The sequence below is a fragment of the Enhydra lutris genome, unplaced genomic scaffold (assembly GCF_002288905.1).
Source record: "Enhydra lutris kenyoni isolate GAN:26980312 unplaced genomic scaffold, ASM228890v2 scaffoldscaffold6, whole genome shotgun sequence".
NCBI classification, from domain to species: domain Eukaryota; kingdom Metazoa; phylum Chordata; class Mammalia; order Carnivora; family Mustelidae; genus Enhydra; species Enhydra lutris.
In genome coordinates this window covers 29,083,467-29,105,469 of record NW_019154090.1, presented here as the reverse complement: position 1 = coordinate 29,105,469, position 22,003 = coordinate 29,083,467, and the positions used below count along the sequence as shown (strand labels likewise).

Here is a 22,003-nt window from a genome sequence, read left to right as displayed (position 1 = left end):
CCTGGAGCTAGAACTTGATGATCCTGGAGTAAGGATCCTGGCTTCATAGGAAGGAGTGAGCCTGCCTCCACTCCAGAGGCTGTCTTGGACTCATTTGAAAACCTTATTCAAATGCACATGCTCCCTTCTCCTGATTCTGACGTTCCTTCTTGATCCTTGCTACTTAAAATGTAGCCCATGAACCAGCAACAGTCTCATGGCATTAGAAATGCAGAATCAGGCCCTAACTCTCTCTCTCCCTGGCAAATCATAACCTGCATCTTAACGGGATCCTACAGTAATCTGTGTGCACATTCTAGATAGAGAAGAACTACTTTAAGGGATGTGATCCTTCCCACTGCAACCCAGAATCTCTTCTTCTGGGAACAGTTATGTTGACAAGAGTGTGACATACTCCTTCAGTGTGCTGAGAACCACTATCTAATGGTTGACAGCAGAGGTCAACAACCTATGGTCCATGAGCCATATCTGGCCTGCTGCCTATAAAAAAACAGCCATGGAAACACAGCCAGGCTCATCTGTTTATGTAGCAACTCTGGCTGCCCTGGTGCTACAGCAACAGTGTTAAGCAGTTTCAAAAGACAGACTATACTGCCTGTAAAGCCTAAAATGTCTATTGTCTGGTCCTTACACAAAAGGTCTACTGCTGCTGTACATTATAATACATACAATAATATGCCCATTGGCAGGGGAAGTGGGCTGGGGGACTTAAACAAAATACCACTGCCAGATTTTTTTGTTTTGTTTTGTTTTTTCTTCTTTCCTCCTAACAAAACCCAAGTGATTCTAACATGCAGGACGGGTTGAAAATGACTAAGTTATGAATAAAGGGCAAGAAAGCCACTGCTTTAACCACATACATATTTTACAAGGGGATTCCCCATTTGTTGCTAAATCTCTAAGAGCCAAGCATTCCATATTCCCCAGAGCACATAGATCCTTCAGTCTGAAAGAGGGAGTTCAGCTCCAACTCACCTTAAATTCCTCCTCTAATCCATTGTTGCTGGTCCCTGGAATTTTGTTGTAAATTTTCTGCAGATGTGTTTCTAGAGAGGTCACCTCTAGTTCTGTATCTCCATAGAGATAATGCTCCAGAAGGGCTTGGTATATGAAGACATACTGCATCTGAAATGCCATGATGCCCAAGTTCCCAGTTATACACAACATGTCTCTGTGGCGCCAGATGACCCCCTCCCACCCCCAAATCACTCAAGTCCACTTCTCCTTTGACCCTAGCAGGTATAAAATTATTCACTCGTTTCCTGGTTCAGTGAGGCAGGACTTCAAATGCATGAATCCCTGGGTTGGGGGGTATGTGCTTAACTTGGGAGGGAGGGTCCTACTCTGGCAGCCTCCTAGAGTGCAAGCCTGGAGGGAAGGACAAACCCAACTCCTACTCATTCTGACAGCACAGACTGAACAGTCTGAAAGGCTGTCAGAGCCAGGTGACATATGAAACCTGGGCCAGCCTCCCTCCCAGTGCTGTGCCCTTTGAATCCCATGTCCCAACCACCGAACTGATCCTACTGCTGCTCCTGGACATGGCTAAGCTGAGTCACAATTCTGTGGGCACTGGTTCTCTCAGCTGCTTGCATGCGTGCTTGCAGGACCTGTTCCTCATCCACAGAGTCTAGTGCAAATGACACATGCCTTTCCAACTCCCCTGTGCCCCATGTCTCCTTTAAGACATAGCTTATAAGGGTCCTTCATCACATTGCATGACGGTTATTTACAATAACCTAGGAGGCTGAGTAATCCATGATGCTAGTAGGTGTTTTGGTCCTGGAATGCGCTCTGCCCACCTTACCCACAAATCACTCACGTCTGTTTGCACCATCTGGCAGCGCTGGGCCCGGATCCGGCTCACAAAGCCATACACGTCCACTTTCCGCTCTGTATGCATCATGTCCAGCATGGCATCAATGACAACAAAGGTACCTGTACGCCCTACACCCGCACTGCAGCCAGAGAGCAGGGGTGTTACTAGGATCGCCAGCATGCCTTGTGGAAGCATACAGGGAGGGGGTAGCAGAGGCCAGGACTCTTTCTTCAGGCTAGTACATTCTAATTCTGAATGGGGAATAGCTGGAAGACTGATGGAGCCAACAACCCCACTATACCTTTGGTTATCAGGACCAGGGAATCCTGATACTTAGAAAGGTGTGAAAGCACCAAGCACATAAAACACACTAAATCTAGCTTTCTGGCTTCATAGCAGTGGTCTCCCCACCCCCTGTCTTGGAGGACTGCCCTTCCCTCTTTCCTCAAATGGTCTATCCCAGCACCAAAACTTGAGTCTGGCTGCTGCCCCAGGACCCTAACAGCTTATCTGCTCTCCTCCTCTCATCAGCCAGGGCCCCTGTGTTTTCCTTTGCTCTGACCACGGGTACAGAATATGGTATAAGCGGGAAGCCAAGGGTCAGCCACACTGACCTGCAGTGGACCACGATGGCCCCTGCATACTGAGGGTTACAGGCTTTCACCTTCTTGAGAAACTTGAGCATGCCGATAGGGGTGAAAGGCACCCCAAAGTCTGGCCAGCTGGTAAAGTGGAACTGAGTGATGAGGCGCTGTGGCTTCCTGTTGGTCACGTCGCCCACCTGTGGAGTGAGGAGATCCTGTGTGTGGGCCCTGATAACCTGGGGCAGGGCAGTGCCAAGGGTAGGGAGGCTTAAAAGCCAGGGCCAGATGTGGTTGTCAGTGACAATGGGGAAGTGAGAGTCTATCCAAAGAAAAGTTAACCACGGAGAGAGGATCTCTTCCCAGGAACCCCATGGGGTAAGGCAGGGCTCTCACAATTATTCTCAGCTAACAGATGTGAAACGTGAAACTCAGAGAAGTGACCCTGTCAAGGTCTCAGAACTAATTAACAGCAAGGTCAGAACTAAAATGCAGGTCTCCTGATTCTTGGTAAGGCCTCTTTTCACAGCACTACTGTGCCCCTTAGCTAAAGGCAAACTTTGCTCAAGCTTCCAGGGTCACTCAGGAGGACCAAGAGCAGGGGCCACCACATCCCTGATGTCAAGATCCTTTGGAGTAAGAGAAGGTGAGTACCCAGAAGATTATACCACATCCGAGAGACACTTGGTTCATAACTACAATGATGAAACACTATCTCAATAATACGTTTTTCTCCCGGTCATGAAAATGCTCCTCCCTTAGCTTTGACAAAATTCCCTAAGAGCCCAGATGTCTGGTTTCAGAGCCCAAACAGACCTCAGTGATTCCTGACCTGAGTAAGAGAGGGGTAACCCAGTCTGTTCCACCTTCCCAGTAGTCAGCAGAGAAAGGAGGCAGGAGACAGTACCTGCTGAATGCAGAACTTCCGCACTGTGTAGTCCACCAGGACAGTCACATCCTCTACTGACACACGAATATTCCCGTAGGTCCAGCAGCCTTGGTCTGGCCAGTACTGGGCACACTTACACTGGAAAGGAACAGACATGCATCCCCTGATGACCTCAGACCTCCCGCCCCCAGCAGACATGAAGAACCTGAAGGAAAGGACCACAAAAGCCCAGAGAGAAGTCCCCAGAGAAGGCCTCTTCTCTCACCTTGGTCCCTGCAGACTTATTTTACTGTTCTTTCTTCAAGTTTCTCAGCTTCCATCCTGTTCAGCAGTATCTCTTGACTTTTACATAGCCCCAGCCCTATACTTCTCCTTCTTTCCTACTCCTGTTCCCTTAGTTCAGGTCAAAATGGGCATTACTTTACCTACAAAATGTGCCCTTCCACAATACCCAGGTTATGATCTAGGGACAGGCCTGTCTGATCCCCTGGAACCAGCAACCTGCTGACGGGCTTACCAAGGCGGGATGATGCCTTCTCTGGTGCCTGGGCCCTGAACAGCTCCTGAGAGTAAGAGGTCAGGTCGGAGGAAATGAACCTATAGCCCAGCCCTAGTGCTATCCCTCCTAAGCACTGCAGAGCTGCTGATCAACACATCCAACACCCCACGGTGGGGATCAAGGGAACTTAAGGGCCATTTTGAAAAAAGACTGTCATGAATGGGGGTTCCTCTCTGGAGCTTGATCCAGAGCTCAAGACTGGTTCTGGCCGTGACACAGTGATAGGGCTGGCCAGGCACAGACTTGGTGGCCAGAGCACGAAAAGAAAAGAAAAGGACCAGTCAGAAAGCTGCTTGCACAAAGATCGGGCCAGGGCCTCAGATTCCCCCTTGTACCCCACAGGGTCTCAGTTTATAGAGCTCCATCTGCTGACTCTGAGGAGGTACAGGAAACCAGGAGAATGAGGGACTGGAGAGGTGCAGGGAAAAAAGCTCCTCTGTAGCTTTTCCTTGGCAAATGGCCCAAGTCTTTCTTCTAGGTTGTTTTGAAACCACAGTGAGTTGCCTGACTATCAGACATGGGGAACGTGCCCTCGGTGCACCCCTGAGGTTCATCTGAGACCTCCAGGCCCTAAGAAAGTCTAGGAAGCGCACCGGTCTGGGTTCTGTCTGGATGACTGGCACAGAAGCCACAAAGGATGCACAAAAGAGGGACACCCCAGGCTCAAACAGGAATTCCTCTGCTGGTCATGCCTATCTAATTTCTTCACTCACCTCTTTTCTCTCCTTCAGGTTGGTCACCATGACAATGGTGGCTGTGTTTTGTTCCCAGATCATCCTCCAAAAATCATTCACTGTTTCTTCTTTTGGTCCTAAAGTAGTCAAGAGCAAAGATGAGGAGAGCATACACCAAGGGGAAGAAATCTGCTGGGAAATTGGGAACATTCATTCCTGACTTTTGGAAGCCTATGCCCACATGTTCTCAGCTAAATATCCAATCCATCTATCCATCCACCTACTAAGTGAACATTTCCCATCCACCCTGTATGTGTCAGGAAGTGAAGGGGGCTGGGAGGCTGTCAAAATGTAAAGAGAACACAAATAATGTCTCCCAAGGATATTATAGATGAGGATTAGAAATCATAACTGCTCACTAAATACCTATGATATTGGTCAGCCAATGAGCTAAGTGCTTTATATCTCATTTACTCCTTCCTAGCATGCTCTAAGGTAGGTGTTGTTAGCCACAGAGATGCTAGGTGGCTTGCTCAGGCTAGAATTTAAAATTTACTGCCATCCAGTCTTTTCCAAAAAGCTGCTGGGAGATTTCTAAACAAAACAAGAGTGCAAACAAAGAGAAAGAAATGGGATCTAACAGGATAGAGGCTAATGGAATTCCCTGGGTGTTGGTGAAGGAAAGGCTCAAGATGACAAAGGATAGAGGGCAACCAATCCAGAATGGAACTGAAGAAATAAGGTTCTAGAAGAATCGTAAGATTAAAAAAATTTTAAAAATTAAGCCTCATGTTTCTGAAGGTACTGAGAGGAAATATTTCTAGTGGAGAGTCTGGGGGGAAAAACTCAGTGCTAGGTATATAAAAAACTAAGTAAACAGGATAAAGAAGGTAAGTATTCATTTGGAAAAAAGGAAAACCAAAAACTGTATAAAACATCATGTAATAATTCAGTTGTATATATTAGTATAATAATAATAACAATGTAAGAAATATTATCTTAGCTCTAAATTGTGATTTAACTCTACTGGGAGAATGGGAGAAAGGGACATGTGTATGCATGTATGTCTGAGTATAAGACAGTCTGTAAGATGATTAAATAAATTATCATCTGTCATAAGAAGTCATCAAGAGATAAAAATGGTTGCATTAGAGTAAAAAAGTGAAGAGGAAATGGGGGAGAACTTTGTTTTTATATGCTTTGTAATACCCTTCTGATTTTCTTAAACCTTGTATTCCCTTTGGTAAAAATAAAAAAAAAATAGTAGTAAGAAAAACAAATAATGACAGGGTGGACATATGCCAACAAGATGTACAGAGGTAGAGTTGTTCTACTGTCTAGCAAGGTCAGGAAAAATCTCTTGGGGATGGTGACATTTAAGCCGTATGTTGGGGTAGATGAGACGGAAAGGAATTTAGAACGGGGATATAGGGAGAAGAAATACTCCAGGCAGAGGTGCTGGGGACAGCAGCAAGAAAGAACATGAGATGTCCAGGGACTGTAAGGAGTTCAATGAGGTTATAGTATAGGGTACATAGAGTGGTAGAAGATGGAGGGGGAAAAACAGGTACCAGAATCTAAAGGGGTAGAGGCCAGGCTAAGGAAGGCTTATTGTATAAATAATGGAAATTTGTTGTAGGATATCCATAAGTCCTAACAAGAGCTTTGCATCAGTAAAGGCCATTCTGGTGGAAGAAATGCAAGGAGCAAGGTTGGGACCTAGAGGTCAATTAGTAGGTTACTACAACAGAGCTGGAAAAAAAGATGGGGATAAGGCAGTGTCAGAGAAGACGGATTTTGGAGAAAGACATAAGAGAACCACTCATATTCAGAGCGAAGAACAGGCAGGAAATCTGGATGATCCCAAATCTGGTTTGGTTGATTAGATGAACTGCCTTCCATTCGTGGTGATAGCTAGAGAATACAGGAAAAAAGCAGTTGCGGGGGCTGAAGAAGACTGATTTTTTGTTTTGTTTTGTTTTTAGTAATCTCTACACCCAACATTGGGCTCAAACCTACAACCCCAAGACCAACAGTCTCACGTTCTACTGACTGATCCAGCCAATGCCCTAAGGCATATTTTAGTTTTTGATGTTGAAGAGTCTGTGGAGGTATCCAAGTGGTGAGTTAGAAAAGTTGTTTGAAGAGGTGCCTGGCTCGCTCAGTCAGTTAAGCATCTGCCTTTGGCTCAGGTCATGATCTCAGGTCCTGGGATTGAGTCCCACATCGGGCACCCTGTTCAGTGGGGAATCTGCTTCTCCCTCCCCCTCTGCCCCAATCCCTTCTTGTGCTCCTCTCAAATAAATAAAATTTAAAAAAAGAAAAAAAGGAAGGAAGGAAGGAAAAATAGCTCAGAAATTCAAGAGAGTCAGCAGCCAGACAAACAGAGGTGGGTATTAGATGAGTTCTCTCAAAGAGAATACAGAGGAGAAGAAGAAAAGAAGGGGTCAAAAAGAGAATGTTGGAGATCTTCAGCATTATTCAAGTTCAGAAACCAAATGCCTGGGATGAAGACTAAGGACGAGCAGATGGAGAAGCAGAACTAAGAAATGGTGCCATGAAAGACAAGAGTAGAGTTTCAAGGAAGTAGTCATCCACAGATTTGGGGAGAAACTATATTTAAGAGGCAGAAGGAAGAATAAAAGTCAGAGAAGAAATATTTAGAAAAGTGAGAAAAACCAAGACTGAATGTCAGGAAATAACAGAGGAGAATTTCAAGGAGTGTGAAGTACTGTGGAGAAGCTCAAGAGGAAGGGGGGTGTGAGAAAAGATCTATCAGAAAATCATAGGTGACCTTACTTCAACAAATATTTTAGCATCAACAAGGTCCCATGGCAAATAAAGAGAGGAAGAGATTGCACATTGGCTACTTGTGCTAGAATGATCACTGAGCAGGTGGCAGCTGAGCTGGGCTTCAGAGGGTAGACCTGACTTAAGGTCAGAGGGTGAGAAAAGCAGGGCCTGGTTAGGCAATGGCCAGGCCCCAGTGGAAGACTGTAAGGGCAAGAAGGATCTAAGGTTTTTCTTAGCCACCTTATTTTACTTCTGTCTCTGTTTTATCTCTACCATGGTACTTGTCCCAAAAGAACTTTCTGCAATGATGAAAATGTTCCATATCTGCACTAATATGGTGGTCTCTAGCCACATGTAGCTATTAAGCCTTAAAATGTGACTAGTATGATTGAGAAACCGAATTATAAATTTTATCTAATTTTAGTTAATTAAAAATTCTAATTTTAAATAGCCCCAGTTGGCTAGTGGTTATTGTATTGAAGAGCATAGCCACTTAACCAGAACTTCTGTTAATTTTGGTGTAAACTGTCCTCTACCAACTAAGGGCCCCAAAAAGACATGGACCATCTCCTGTTTTATTCCTGTACATATCCCTATCAACTAGGCCAGTGCCTGGCACATAACAGATGGCCAATAATTTACATTTGCTGAATGGCTAAATAAATGGGCTCTGCTGGACCATAATAACATCAATTATTTTGCAGTGCAGCAAACAACATGATTATTTTTACTAGGATCCCAAAGATGGAGGACACTTACTAAAACTTGAGGCTATGGAAATGTGTGCAGAGCACATCTAATGTAATGGCACTAGGTCCCTGCTCTAAGGGTTCCTAGACCACTTTTCTGTAAATAACAGAGGAGCTCAGGCCCAACAACAGGGGGAGGAGATGAGGCAGCCTGGACCCTGTGAGGTGGCCAACCCTCTCGGGAGACTGAATCCAAATTCAAACTCTTGAGAAGCCTGGCTTGCACCTAAGGTTCCCATCAGGCCCTAAGACAGAGGACCTCATTAGAGAGTGTGTGTGTGTGTGTGTGTGTGTGTGTGCGCGCGTGTGTGCGTGTGTAGCCTTCTCCAGTCTTTTTTATGCACATATACAAAAGGACTTCTTTAACAGGATCCCTGGATACTGTCATCAAGATGAAGGCCCTTAGTTATAATGTGCAAGGCAGATTTTATTTCTTTCAGATGATAGTGATTACAGAAAAATTATAGCATTCTGATTAATCTATTTAGCATCTGCACCAAAAAAAAAAAAAGAAAAAAAAGAAAAGAAAAGAAAACCCACTAATGAACTAATGGTTGAGCCCGAAAGTAGAAAATGATCATTACTTTACCTTGTGCAGCAATGAATTTGTTCTTTTCTTGGTAGCCCTGAGGGTAGGGTGGGAGAGAGGTGAGGGATAAAAAGAAAATGAGAACCAAAAATGGATAGGAATGAACTTCCAGCTCCCAGTTAACAAAGCCTCCCTTGTGAAAAGATTTCCATTTTAGAAATTTCCGAAGGATTAGCTTCGGATACCAGGAATCAAAGATTACAAAGATCACATGGTCTAGGTCGTTTTCTCAAAATGAATTATTAATGAACACTGGTGTAAGAACATCCAAAACCAACACCTAGGCTAGACCCTGTTCCTGATACCTTCTTAGCAGCTGAGAGTCTAGGTGTCAGTGCTAACCCTCCAAGGCAGAAGCATGTGTGGTGGTTCCATGGATGAAGCTGGGCCCACATCAGGAAGGAAAAGGGGTTCTTTTCTTTTCTTTTAAGGAGTTATTTACTTAATAATCCTTTACCCAGGTCCAAAAACCTTTGGGGAAGAGCCTGTGGGTATGTGGAATAGTTCCTAGCGTTAGACAACTGAGTTCCCCATTACAGGTAGTAGAAGACAAGAAGCAAAGGGGCCTGGTAATGTCACTGAACAGATAAGGAGCCTTGGAAAAACTAACTACTGGCAGTATCTTTCTTTTCCAGTTTTTACTGTTTTAGTGATACAACTTTTCAACATTTTTAAATATAGTGTTCACTTGAAAAGTCCTAGGTAAGTGAAAAATCCTCTGACTGAAGAATTATAAATGACCTGTTGAAGGCAGCCATAAGATGGGCAATGAGGGAGGAGGCAGCTTCACAAATGGGACACCATGTCACACCAAGATGATGGCGTGAAATACAAGTCTGAAAGGCAGTGGCAGAATAAAGGAAGGGGCCTGAGTCTGAGAAGCCATGTCCTATTGTAGTTCAAAAGAGAGGAAGACAGGGCTGCTTGCTAGCACAGAAGGAGAAAGCTTCAGACCCCGAGAGATGGACATATTTAAAGTCAGTAGTAAGAAGCTTGTTAAAATTTTTCTTGAGAAGGGGAATTTAAGTTTCTACAAGTATTTTTAATCATTAGAAGACGGAAACTGAGAAAGGCTTAATTTGTTTATAACTAAACTTGTCATTAAAACTGAGAAGCTCTTGGGAATGTGTTAAGCCAAGTCATATCCCTGTTCCACAAGAAGGCACTAATTTCTCACAGGAGCATGTGGGCCATGAACAGCTTAACAGCCCTGCTGGAGGGCCCAGCCCCAAAGTTCTTCTGTCCCAACCAACACTGTGCCATATGTCCCCTATGAATGCATGCTGACATTGTGATATGGCAGCATTGCTTAACCAATAAGGTATAGCTAGAATGAGGCAAATATACTGCTCTTCCTTGTGTTATGATCAAGGAAAAGATAAAATGTGGCTCCCTGGTTCCTGAGATGTCTTTGGATTTTCAAAATCAAATCGTTGGCTAGCTCTAGGTGGTAGCTACATTCCTATCTGTTAAAAATAAAAACATTCCTGAAGACCCTACTCTTAAAACATCTAGAGTTAAGTGAGGAAATTAGTCCCTCTTAAGATTCCAGGTTGGAAACCCACTTGCCAACTATGCCACTGTCTGTTTCATCATCTCCTGTAACTAATGCCAGGTTTGCTTTTGAACCTTTGTGGTCTCCAACCCATAGGTCTCATTCCACCCCCCTGCCTGCTGCTACCACTCCACAGTGCTGAGTACCACTTCTCTTCAAGATTCCCATTTGATCTTAGCTCTCTGTGCAAGAAGGGCTTGGTAAGGGGTTGCCAAGGGTAGAAATGGGGATTAACTATAAATGGACAATAAGGTTCTTACTGGTGTGAACAAAACGTTTTTAAAAGTAAGCGGTGGGGCACCTGGGTGGTTCAGTCAGTTAAGCATCTAACTTTGGCTCAGGTCATGATCTTAGAGTTCTGAGATGGAGCCCCTGTGGCAGGCTCTGCGCTCAGCAGGTAGTCTGTTCTCCCCTCTCCCTCTGCCCCTACCCCCACTCGTGCTCCCTCCCTCCCTCTCAAGTAAATAAAACCTTTAAAAAAAAAAAAAAGGAAGAGACACAAGTATCTTTGAGTTATGAAAATATTCTAAAGTGGACTAGTGATGGTTGTATGTATCTGTGAATATACTAAAAACCACAGAGTTGTAAATTTTAAATGGGTGAAAATTATGGTATGTGAATTACACCTCAGTGTTTTGTAACCTGCTTATGTCACTTAGCATAAATCTTTAAAGTTATAACATGTATCAGAATTTCTGCTCTTTTTTGAGACTGAATAATACTCCACTGTATGCATATACAATATTTCACTTCTCCATTCATCCACTGAAGGACACTTGGGTTGATTCTGTCTTTTGGGTATCGTGATTAATGCTACTGTGAACACGGTGTGCAAATTCTATGGGTATCCTCTTCACACATCCGACTTCAGTAGTCAGGCTTGCTCTTGTTAGCTTGTGCTCGCTTGTGCTCTCTTTTTCAAACTTTCTTTACTGGCTCCTCACACAGCCTATAGAACATACTCAAGTCTCTTGGACCATTTCTGTAAACATTGCTAAATCACCATTAAAAAAATCTCCTCCCAGTTTCAGCTCTTCCCTCAGGCCTTGGTTCAGAGTAGACATAACTAACCAGACTTACCTAGTGTCAGATATTCTTGTCCTGTTCTTCTCCCTTACTTTTACTCAAGATGGTAAGACCTGCTTTTGTTCTTACTTATCTGAATAAGCTCAAAAAGGATTCAGTGACGCTTACAGAAAAGTACACCTTTAGATTTCCAGGGGAAATCTTTTGGAATGACAACAGGGTAAACATAAGAATACATATGAAACTACCTGATCTTTAAAAAAAATTTTTTTAGTCTTGGACACCTGGGTGGCTCAGTGGGTTAAGCATCTGGCTTCAGGACAGGTCATGATCCCGGGGTCCTAGGATTGAGTCCTACATTGGGCTCCTTGTTCAGCAGGGAGCCTGCTCCTCCCTCTCCCTCTGCCTGCTGCTCCTCTGCTTATGCTCTCTTTCTCTGTCAAATAAATAAAATCTTAAAAAAACATTTTTTTTTTGGGTCTCTTAAAAAATTTAGATTCCTCAGGAAAAACTTGAAATGACAAATATTCCTTCTAATGTGAAGCTGGAAAGGAGCCAGCAGATGGTAGCCAATGGTCATTCAAGGTAATAATGAGAAAACCCTGAGTTCCTTACATTGATGAATGAAGCATTGATGTAATCAGAATCTGGAACTCCTTCAACTGGTGTCAGATGGACTCTAGAGTGATCATCTAGGAAAAAAAAAATTAATGTTTCAGTTAATGATACAACCAGGCCAGCTGAGACATCTGTGCCTCTGTGCCTTAAGATATCACTGAAACACTGTTTATAAGGCAATAATTTGGACACATCTCAGCCATCATTCAGGGACTAGTTAAATAAATTAAGATGTACCCACAACAAGGAACGATAAAGAGTTGATAAAAAGGAAAATGAATATTTCTGTTTCTTGACAGATGAACTGCCAATATACACTGTTAAAAGAAAAAAGTCAAAGCAATATAATCAGAATACTAATTGCTTTTTAAAAATATACATAGGGACGCCTGGGTGGCTCAGTTGGTTGAGCAGCTGCCTTCGGCTCGGGTCATGGTCCCGGCGTCCTGGGATCGAGTCCCGCATCGGGCTCCTTGCTCAGCAGGGAGCCTGCTTCTCCCTCTGCCTCTGCCTGCCATTCTGTCTACCTGTGCTCGCTCTCTCTCCCTCTCTCTCTGACAAATAAATAAAATCTTTGAAAAAAAAAAAAATATATATATATATACATAATATGGGGTGCCTGGGTGGCTCAGTGGGTTAAAGCCTCTGCCTTCGGCTCAGGTCATGATCTCAGGGTCCTGGGATCGAGCCCCGCATCGGGATCTCTGCTCAGCAGGGAGCCTGCTTCCTCCTCTCTCTCTCTGCCTGCCTCTCTGCCTCCTTGTGATCTCTCTCTCTGTCAAATAAATAAATAAAATCTTTAAAAATATATATATATACATAATATGCATATACTCATATATGAATTAGAAGACAGGAGTATCTATAAATGTCTCAGAGAGTGGTCTCTAATATATTATGCACCCAAAAATACACCAGAAATTTTTTTAAAGGATAAATTTTTCTTGAGAAGGCAATTAAAAAAACAAAGCAAAATTCAAACATTTTGCTGTCACATCCCACTGGATTATGCATATCCCATTCTGCAGACCACTGGCTTAGACAAATGTATGTTATAACGTTATAAATCAACTAATTAGCAATGACTAACCCTGGGAAGGCGTTATGAAGAGAACTCTGTATTAGGATTTCTTTGCCATAAGCACTACAAAAAACCATAACAACCATGCACATCCTATCTGGTCCCAGTGAAACTGCTCCTCTTGACCTAGAAACTTTAGGCCTGCCACAAAAACCTGGTCAAGCTCCCTCGCTGAACTTTATAAGCACCTGGGTCACTCCGGGGGACCATAAAGGCTCTTCCCGCCCAAAGGCTTGACCATACTTATTACCAACCCTCCTATGATCAATCACAAGATTCTTCCCATCCTCAAAAAAAATCTGGCTAGAGATGTAGTTTAAGATTATATGCCAGGGAAAAAAAAAAAAAGATTATATGCCAGAAAACTCTGCAAACACTCACAAGGCAAGATGTTTACATATCGATTTTTTTCCTTATTTTCCTCCTTGGAGGCAGCTTCACAGGTGGCTTGGATAGGACAAGCAGGGAGAGCCTAAAAGGTTAAGAGAAATTAAAGGAAGTTACTAACAGGGATAAACACCAAACATGCAAAATGCTGCACCACCCCACGACATGACAGCAAGTTTCTACCCTAACTTGGGGGACAAAGATGGGCTCAGGTGAACACTTGCAGCCCAACACAGAAGAGTGCACCTCTCCTCTAAACAGCCTGCAAGCTCCTTAGAGTTTAACGCCAAGAATCCGCAGGGGGGCAGAATGCCCTTACTGTTACTATAAGCGCAGCATGCTCTTTATATGATTACTGTGTGGTTAGGGACCTGTTTCAATGCTGGGTCAAAATGGACCACCCCTGTAAACAGGAATGGGGACATAACTAAAGGGATGGCCATGTTAACCAACATGCAAAGATGAGAAGCATCTCAGAGTGAACCACACAGGAGGGGTCTGAATGGTCAGCTGAGTTACGCCCTCTCTAGGGACCTGAAGGGAATGACAGCCCAGCTTTGAGTACCATGAGGCAAGGAAGCAAGGACAGGCAGGTGGGTGGGAAGACATTCACATGGACGCAGCAGTTAGGAAGCAGAGGATTTGAGTGAGTTGACACTGAACCTGCAGTAGTTTTGGAGCAAATGTAAATTAGCTAGTAGTGGGAAGTATGTGGATTAAAAATAAGTGGTCTGACATGAGATAGTTTGGACTGTATGAACTTAAAATCTGTTAAACTTTCTAGGACCCGATTTTCTCATCTTTAAAACTGGGTTAATAATATCCACCACATAAGAAGTAATTACCAAAATCTCAAGTCTAGCACAGAACAAGCATTCAATAAATTGGTTTTATAGAAGTGGGAAGCTAAGCTTTACTATTTGAACCACTTTCCTCTTAATGTGTTCCATATATTCAAAATTTAAAAAGCAAGGAAGCAAACAGTTCAAAATTCCAACCCAGACAACCTTTCTGACAAGTAATTTGGAAATATGTTTTATGAACCTTAAAACTATCCATGCTTTGACCTAGCAACTCTACTTTTGAGAATCTAGGCTAAAGAAATAATCTCTTTGTTCACATTATTTACTTTATTGTCATTTGGAAGGATCCAAAACTGAAAACAACCTTAGTATTCAGCAGTAGGGGAACAGTTAAGTAAGTTATGGTTCATGTATTACTTTTCATTTGTTTTTTTCAATAGATATAGACTAGTACCTATTAGGCACCAGGATAAATACAGAGCAAACAGTGGGGAATCAATCATATACACAGTTCTTGTTCTCAAGGACAATACAAACTTGTGAATGAAAGACATTAAACAAACAAAACATATGAATTACATACCATGAAAAATACAATGAAAGAATAGAATGCTATTACAGAAAGTATCAGAAAGCCTAAGATATACCCAAATTTAGATTAAGGGTAGGTCTCTGTGAGGAAAAAGGAGTGTGAAAAATAATATTCTAGGCAATGAGACCAGCATCTATGACCCAGAGGCAGGAGAAGGCCTGGCTGTGTGAGCTAACTGAAAGGTCAGTGAGAGTATGTATTATATAGACAATGTGGGTGGTGGGGATGGCAAAAGGAAGTGGACGAGAAGGGCCTGGCAAGGTTGGATCACACAAGTCCATGTAGGTCCCTGAACAGTGACTGAATTTTATTTTAAGTACATGAGGAAACCATTAAAGGTTTTTCAACTGCAATCCAGTTTACATGTTAAAGAATCACTCTGGCTGCTATGTGGAAAAGGGACCAGGAGGAAAGCGAGAATAGGAACATGGAAGGAGGATGGTATAAGGAAAAGATGCATCTGACATACATTCTGGAGTTAAAGCTGGAATGAAGGGAAGGTGGGTTGCGGCAAGAGACAGGAATAAAGGATAACTCTCAGGTGCCTACCTTTGATAATCAAAAAAATATATTAAATAAAAGAAAAGCCAGTCTAAAAGCGACTTTTTTTTCCAGATAGATGCAAAAGCTTTAAGAAGGGAGCAAATACACTTCCTGGGAACTAGCAAGATCATGGTAGGAGAAATTAAAGTGGAAGACCCTAACAGGAGTCGGGGTCTCATAGTCTGTCTGCCTTCAGTAACTCAAGAGAGTTTCCTTTCAGAGTTAAAACGCTGCCAGTTCTGCATGTCACTATACTGAGAAAGCAACTCCTTGGACCCTATGCTGCCAACACATAAAGGGGAAAGAGAGTTTCCTGGGCTGGACTCTAATACATAGAACAGAGACATTACTTAAGACTGGAACTTCCCAGTTCACAGTTGGTTTGCCTTCTTCCAGACAAGCCAGATTTCCACAGGTTTCCACCCTGGTACAGGGAAGAATGAGATACAAATTTTTAATGCCCTCATGACTAAGCCAGAGGCATTTTTCCATGTACACCCTTGTCTAAAACGATGTAGAACAGAAGCAGTGACAGCAAGACTCTTGAAAATAGTCCTCAGGGGTCAGTTATGACTATGACCACACCTCATAGTCCTATCAGCATTCCTAGCTCCCCACAGTCATGATGAAGAAAAACTAGGGTCTCCAGCCAGGCTGAAACCCCTAAAAGGAAAGTCAGGAAGCAACAAGAGCCACTGTTGTTGGCAAGAGAAAACAAAGGCCTCCCTAGAGAACCTGGTGTCACATGCAAAGGGTCAGACTGAACAGCCTACGGCAGGGATGAAAACAAGGTGAACCCTACCTACTCTTTTAGTTTCTGCTCTGAAACTAAGAGCAGGCACAAGCTAGGCACAAGCAGCTGACCCGGAAGGCTACCAGATTGTTAAAATCCCTAGAAACACTAGGAGGCATCAAAGACCATTTCATTCCTTGCTTAAGCCTTTACTGGGGACAAGGCTATGTATGAAATTATTTTTTTTTAAATATGTCAAGTTTTTTAAAAAATTCTTTTTCAATTTTTACATTTAAAAAAAGGATATCCATCGTACAACTTAACTTAGAAGTTCCCTTTGGGCCCTTTCTCTTCATATCCTGTTTTTTTCCCTTCCCACAACTTAGAATTCCGTGTTACCATCACCTTGCTTTATCTGTATTCCATACATTTTGTATTCTCAAACAATATATGTATTTTTTTATCAGTCTATTTTTGGAATCATAATCAAATGGTGACTTTTTTTTCTTGCCCAACATTATATTCTGAAGATTCCCTCAGGCTGTTACAGGTAGCCAAAGTTCATTCACTTCAACTACTCTGAAGCACTCCGTTTTGAGACCATACCAACATTTATTTATCCATTCTTCTACTGATGAATATTTGGGTTGTTTACAGTTAATAATTCTGCCTTGAATACTAATTTTATGTGTTTCCTCACGCACATGTACAAGTATTTCAAGTATTAGAATCTCTAACCCTCACCAAGTAAGGTCAAACTGTTCTTTGAGACAGTCGTACCAATTTACACTCCCCCCAGCAATATTAAGTGTTCCAATTGTTCTGGATCTTCACCAACATTTGCTACTGTCAGACTTTAAATTTATCAAATGTAGGCTTAATTTACATTTGTCTGATTATTAATGAGGTTCACCATCTTTCCAGAGTTTACTGGTCAACAGGGTTACCCCTTCTGTGAGGTCAAGGGTTTCCCCTATATTTCAACTGGATTGCTTATTTTCTTATTAATCTGCAATTCTTCATTCTAGATACTCATTCTTTGTCTGTACAAGTGTTAGAAATATATTTTACTAAGCTTGTGGCCTGCCCTTTCATTTGCTTTGTCATATTTATGGACAGAGTTTTGCATTATAAGGTAGCCAAGCTGATTGATCTTTCCCTTTATCGACATTTTAAATCTTAAGAAATCCTTTTTTGCTGTGAGATCATAAGCATTTGTTCCTCCATTACTGTCTCTGCTTCAATATTTTGTCTTTTAAATTTCAGTATCTACACCAACTGGGACCTATTTTTTCTTTGGTTTGAACCAAGAACTCAATTTCATTTCTTCCCATAGGGTTTTACCCAACTGTCCCAGCACTACTCATTGTAAAGACCATCCTTTCCCCCACCAAAACTGCCATGGCATTTCTGCCATAAATAGGTTTCCACTCACACATGAATCTGCTTTGGGGCTATTTTGTTCCAGTGGTCAATCCATCTATTCCAGTGCCAATACAAAACTGTCTTAATTTTATAATAATTCTTTATATCTGGTAAGGCAGGTCTCCTCACCTTGTTCTTCTTCTTCAGGAATGTCTTGACTATTCTTGAATCTTTTCTCCTCCATATAAATTTTAGAATCAGCTTGTCAAGTTCCACAAAAAACCTGTTGGGATTTTTATTGGAATTGCATTGAATCTATATATCAGTTTGGGGAGAATTGACATCTTTACAATATTGAGCTTCTAATCAATCCACTGATCTTAACTCTTCACTAGTTTAGAATTTTTCTTTAATGTCTTCAAACATTTTTATAATTTTCTCCAAAGATTTTGTTAAATTTATTCCTAAGTACTCTACATTTTGGATGCTATTGTAAATGGCATCTTTTCAAAACTTATTATCATTTTTCGGATCATGGCTTACGTACAGAAATGCATTAATTTTTTATCTTGTTTTTGTATCTATCAACCTTGCTAAAGTAACTTACTAATTCTAATAATATATCTGATGAGTATTTGAATTTCTTCAAGGACAATATTCTCCTCTGAAAAAAATGCTTATTTTGTTTCTTCTTCTCCAATCCTTAATACCTTTCATTTCTCTTCTTGCCTCATTGTGCTGCCTAAGATCTCCAGTTCAGTGCTGAGTCTCATTCTTTTCTAAATCTGAATCCCCCTGCAAACACTCTAACTGGAGAGTCATCAGTGTCTGAGCACTCTGCCATAATGGGCAATCTGCTCCCTTTTAAGGTAGTTCATCACATCTCGGAAAGTTCTGTTTAGAAGGACCCAAAACCTAGACACACATATCTTTTGTATTTCCCTTGTTCTGACTAGTGGAAGACCCAGAGGTCAGCTGGAGCCTTCTCTGTCCCTTGGAAACCCATTAACCCCCAATTCCTTGGACTACTGAATTCTGACACAGTTCCTGCTGATTCCCATAGGCCTTCGGCTCTGATTCATCTATTTCGAGACAACTCGTCAATGTAGAGGTCATTCTGCCTCACTCAGATGCCACACAGTTCCTGTCACCGGAATACACACACACGCTTCTCCACCTGGAAGGCAGCATTAAGCGGTCTCTACAAAGACGCAGACTTGCAGCAGGGAGGGTGTCACATCTTGCGATTCACAGATTTGGATCATCTCACTGGCTCCACTCTTTCTTCTCTGTCATCTATCCCCTTCCTCTCAGGAGATAACTACATTTTGCTTTTTTAAACAAACAAACAAACAAAAAACACCTTGAATGCTTTAGGGATCTCAATAGGTGGCTTTTAAAAGTGTTTCTTTTAGATAAATTCAGTGTTTCTAAGACAAAAGCTGGTCAATAAAAAAATTCTAGCTTGGGGTGCCTGGATGGCTCAGTGGGTTAAAGCCTCTGCCTTCAGCTCAGGTCATGATCTCAGGGTCCTGGGATCAAGCCCCACATCTGGTTCTCTGCTCAGCGGGGAGCCTGCTTCCCTCTCTCTCTCTCTCTCTGCCTACTTGTGATCTCTGTCTGCCAAATAAATAAATAAAATCTTTTTTTAAAAAAATTCTAGCTTATAACTCTAGGGTGAAGGTCATCACCTAGAACTTTCAACCACGGGGGGAGCTTCATGGAAATGCTGCACACTCTCCTTCTAGCCTGTCAAATATCTGAAAACAGCTGTCATGTCTCATGCATATTATTCCTTCAGCTGTTCACCTCCATAATCCAATTTTTCTTCAGAACAATTTCCCATTTAGTGATATTCCTTTTCACAGAGACTTGATCACAAGACTCTTAGCAAAACTCAAGCTGGGGACACCAACTCTTTATTCTACATGCTATATATCAATTAAAGTACAGTGGGTATTATGCTAAAGTCTGTTAGTTTCATTTATCATATTAAGAAACTGTTTTGTAAAATGTTATGAAAAGAATATGCTTATTATAGGGGCGCCTGGGTGGCTCAGTGGGTTAAAGCCTCTGCCTTCGGGGGCGCCTGGGTGGCTCAGTGGGTTAAAGCCTCTGCCTTCGGCTCGGGTCATGATCTCAGGATCCTGGGATTGAGCCCCGCATCGGGCTCTCTGCTCAGCGGGGAGCCTGCTTCCTCCTCTCTCTCTGCCTGCTTCTCTGCCTACTTGTGATCTCCATCTCTCAAATAAAAAAAAAAAATCTAAAAAAAAAAAAAAAAAAAAAAAGAATATGCTTATTATAAAAGAAAAGTCGAATAATTCAGTAAAAAGTAAAAGTTCCCTATCATGTTTCTTATGTCTTTTAACCCTCTTGTAGAAAGCCACTGTTCATAGCTCCAGACTTTAAAAAGTATTTCTGAGGGGCACCTGGCTGGCTCAGTTGGTGGAGCATGTGACTCTTCATCTTGGGGTTGTGAATTCAAGCCCCATGTTAGGTGTAGAGATTACTTAAAAAATAAAATCTTTAAAAAAAAAAGTATATTTTTAAAGGGGGATTATACCAATGTATAGTCCTCTGCAATGTCTTTTCTCCCAGAACAGTGACTTAGAAATCTAGGTTCAGACATTTATTTTAATGATAGTATAAAATTTCATAACGGATACAAGAAATCATTTAGCTAATCTGCTATTTGATAGATATTTGCTTTTCATTTTACTTTCTTTGCTATTATAAATAATGCTGTAATGAATAACCTTCAGGAAACACATACTTGGTTTTGTGTCAGAGTCCCAGAAGTTAGGTCAGATAGTGTAAACATATGAAATCTGACTGATATTGCCAAATCATCCTTCCAGTGCTATACCAATTTAAACTTGCTCTACCTGTGCATAAGAACATCTACATCCACAGGTCTCTGCCCATACTTGATACCAATCTTCTTAAATTTTCAAAACTAACGGGCCCAAAATAATGGTTAGTTTTAATCTGGATCTCCTTGATTACTACATGTAGTTCAGCTTTTCATAGGTTTATAGACCATTTGCCTTCTTCTGAGAACTATTAATTTTTCTACTGCAATGTTTAGTTTTGTCTCACAGGTCTATAGCATCTCTTTATGTTTTATGAAAGTTTCTCTTTCTACCTGTGGCAAACAGTTTCTCTCAGTTGGCCACTTTTTTTTTTTTTTTTAAGATTTTATTTATTTGAGAGCAAGCAAGCACAAGTTGGGGGTGGGGTGGGGAGAGCAGAGGGAGAGGGAGAAGCAGGCTCCCCACTGACTGAGCAGGGAGCCCAATGTGCGGCTCGACCTCAGGACCACGATATCATGACCTGAACCGAGGGCAGATGCTTTACTGACTGAGCCACCCAGGCACCCAACTGGCTACTTTTTTATGGTGTCACTTTTCATAGGAATATATAATATTTTAATGTATTTATTATCTTCCAATATATTACATTGTGCCTTCTGATTCTTGTGTTTTGCTTAAAATAGGCTTCCTCACCCCATGATTATAAGCGTATTATTCTGGTAGATACAAATTGGTGTGTTTGCCCTAAGTGTTGCTGTTCTCTTCCCTGCCAGGGCTGGATGCAAGCACAGTTGCACCTGAGCCACACTGTGCCAATCCGGATTCTCAGGACTGTGAAACCAAGAAAGCATAGAGACCTCCCTAGAGGGCCCCCGAGCCAGCAGGATAGGGCCTGTTCTGCCCAAGGTTTGGTAGTCTACCTCAGCTTTTGATTCTGTCAGCTTCTCCAAAGTCTTCCCAATTAATGATTTGGGATTTTTTGTTTGTTTCTTAATTTGCTTGAGGTTTTTTTTTTTTCCTTTAATTTATTTGACAAGAGAGAGATCACAAGTAGGCAGGCAGAGAGGGGGCGGGGGAAGCAGGTTCCCTGCTGAGCAGAGAGCCTGATGTGGGGCTTGATCCTAGGACCCTGAGATCATGACATAAGCCAAAGGCAGAAGCTTAACTCACTGAGCCATCCAAGTGCCCCGACTTCTCTTATTTTTTTAAAAAAAGACCTTTAACTGACTTAGCAGTTTCCTATCAGAGAGGTGTTGGGGCTGAGAGACTGAGGGGAGAAATGGGGGTGATGTGAGCCTGATTACTGGGTTCAGATAAAGGGAAAGGAACTGTCAACCAGTTTTCAGGACGGGAAAGAGCAAGCCACTCCTAGTTCACAACTGCACTCAGTCACTTCAGTTACTGCTTCCAGTTGCCTGGGGTATGTTTGAGCTTGTGGGAAAGAGGGAGGGGAAGCCCAATTAAAAGGAGATGAGGAATGCTGAAATCAAGGGGTAGTGCAATTCTGACAAAATCAGATAATGAAATAAGGAAAAGTCCAGCTCTGATATCAAATGTTTATCTCCAAAGACAGCACAAAACTTAGGCCCTTTCTGACTGTGCCATGTGTTTTGTTGAACCAAACATTAAGATTTCAGTATCTTGCTGGATGCCGAACGTTAATGCCAGTGGGACACCTATGTTTCCTAGGCCACTCATGTGAAAGCCAGGGTCTTAAGTGAGATGACAAAGGTGCTGAAACAGAGGAGTAGGAGAAAGCCAACTGTTAATCCTCTCTAGTATGCTCTCTACTGCGCCCTGTTTTCCTGAGAAAGACAACTGCCCCGTGACTCCG

General features: G+C 42.2%; 1 protein-coding gene across 3 annotated transcripts in view; it reads right to left on the bottom strand.

Moving 5' to 3' along the window:
* The window catches only part of LOC111141437 (protein tyrosine phosphatase, receptor type A), a 150,138-nt gene that overhangs the window by 18,517 nt on the left and 109,618 nt on the right, over positions 1 to 22,003 (bottom strand). For all 3 annotated transcript variants that reach the window (XM_022493991.1, XM_022493992.1, XM_022493994.1), the window contains 8 exons: positions 13,315 to 13,405; positions 11,850 to 11,926; positions 8,654 to 8,690; positions 4,562 to 4,659; positions 3,308 to 3,427; positions 2,434 to 2,600; positions 1,823 to 1,958; positions 976 to 1,125 (listed from right to left, as the gene is read on the bottom strand). In XM_022493991.1, the coding sequence (XP_022349699.1) occupies positions 976 to 1,125; positions 1,823 to 1,958; positions 2,434 to 2,600; positions 3,308 to 3,427; positions 4,562 to 4,659; positions 8,654 to 8,690; positions 11,850 to 11,926; positions 13,315 to 13,405 (876 nt within the window). The remainder of the gene's footprint in view (positions 1 to 975; positions 1,126 to 1,822; positions 1,959 to 2,433; positions 2,601 to 3,307; positions 3,428 to 4,561; positions 4,660 to 8,653; positions 8,691 to 11,849; positions 11,927 to 13,314; positions 13,406 to 22,003) is intronic.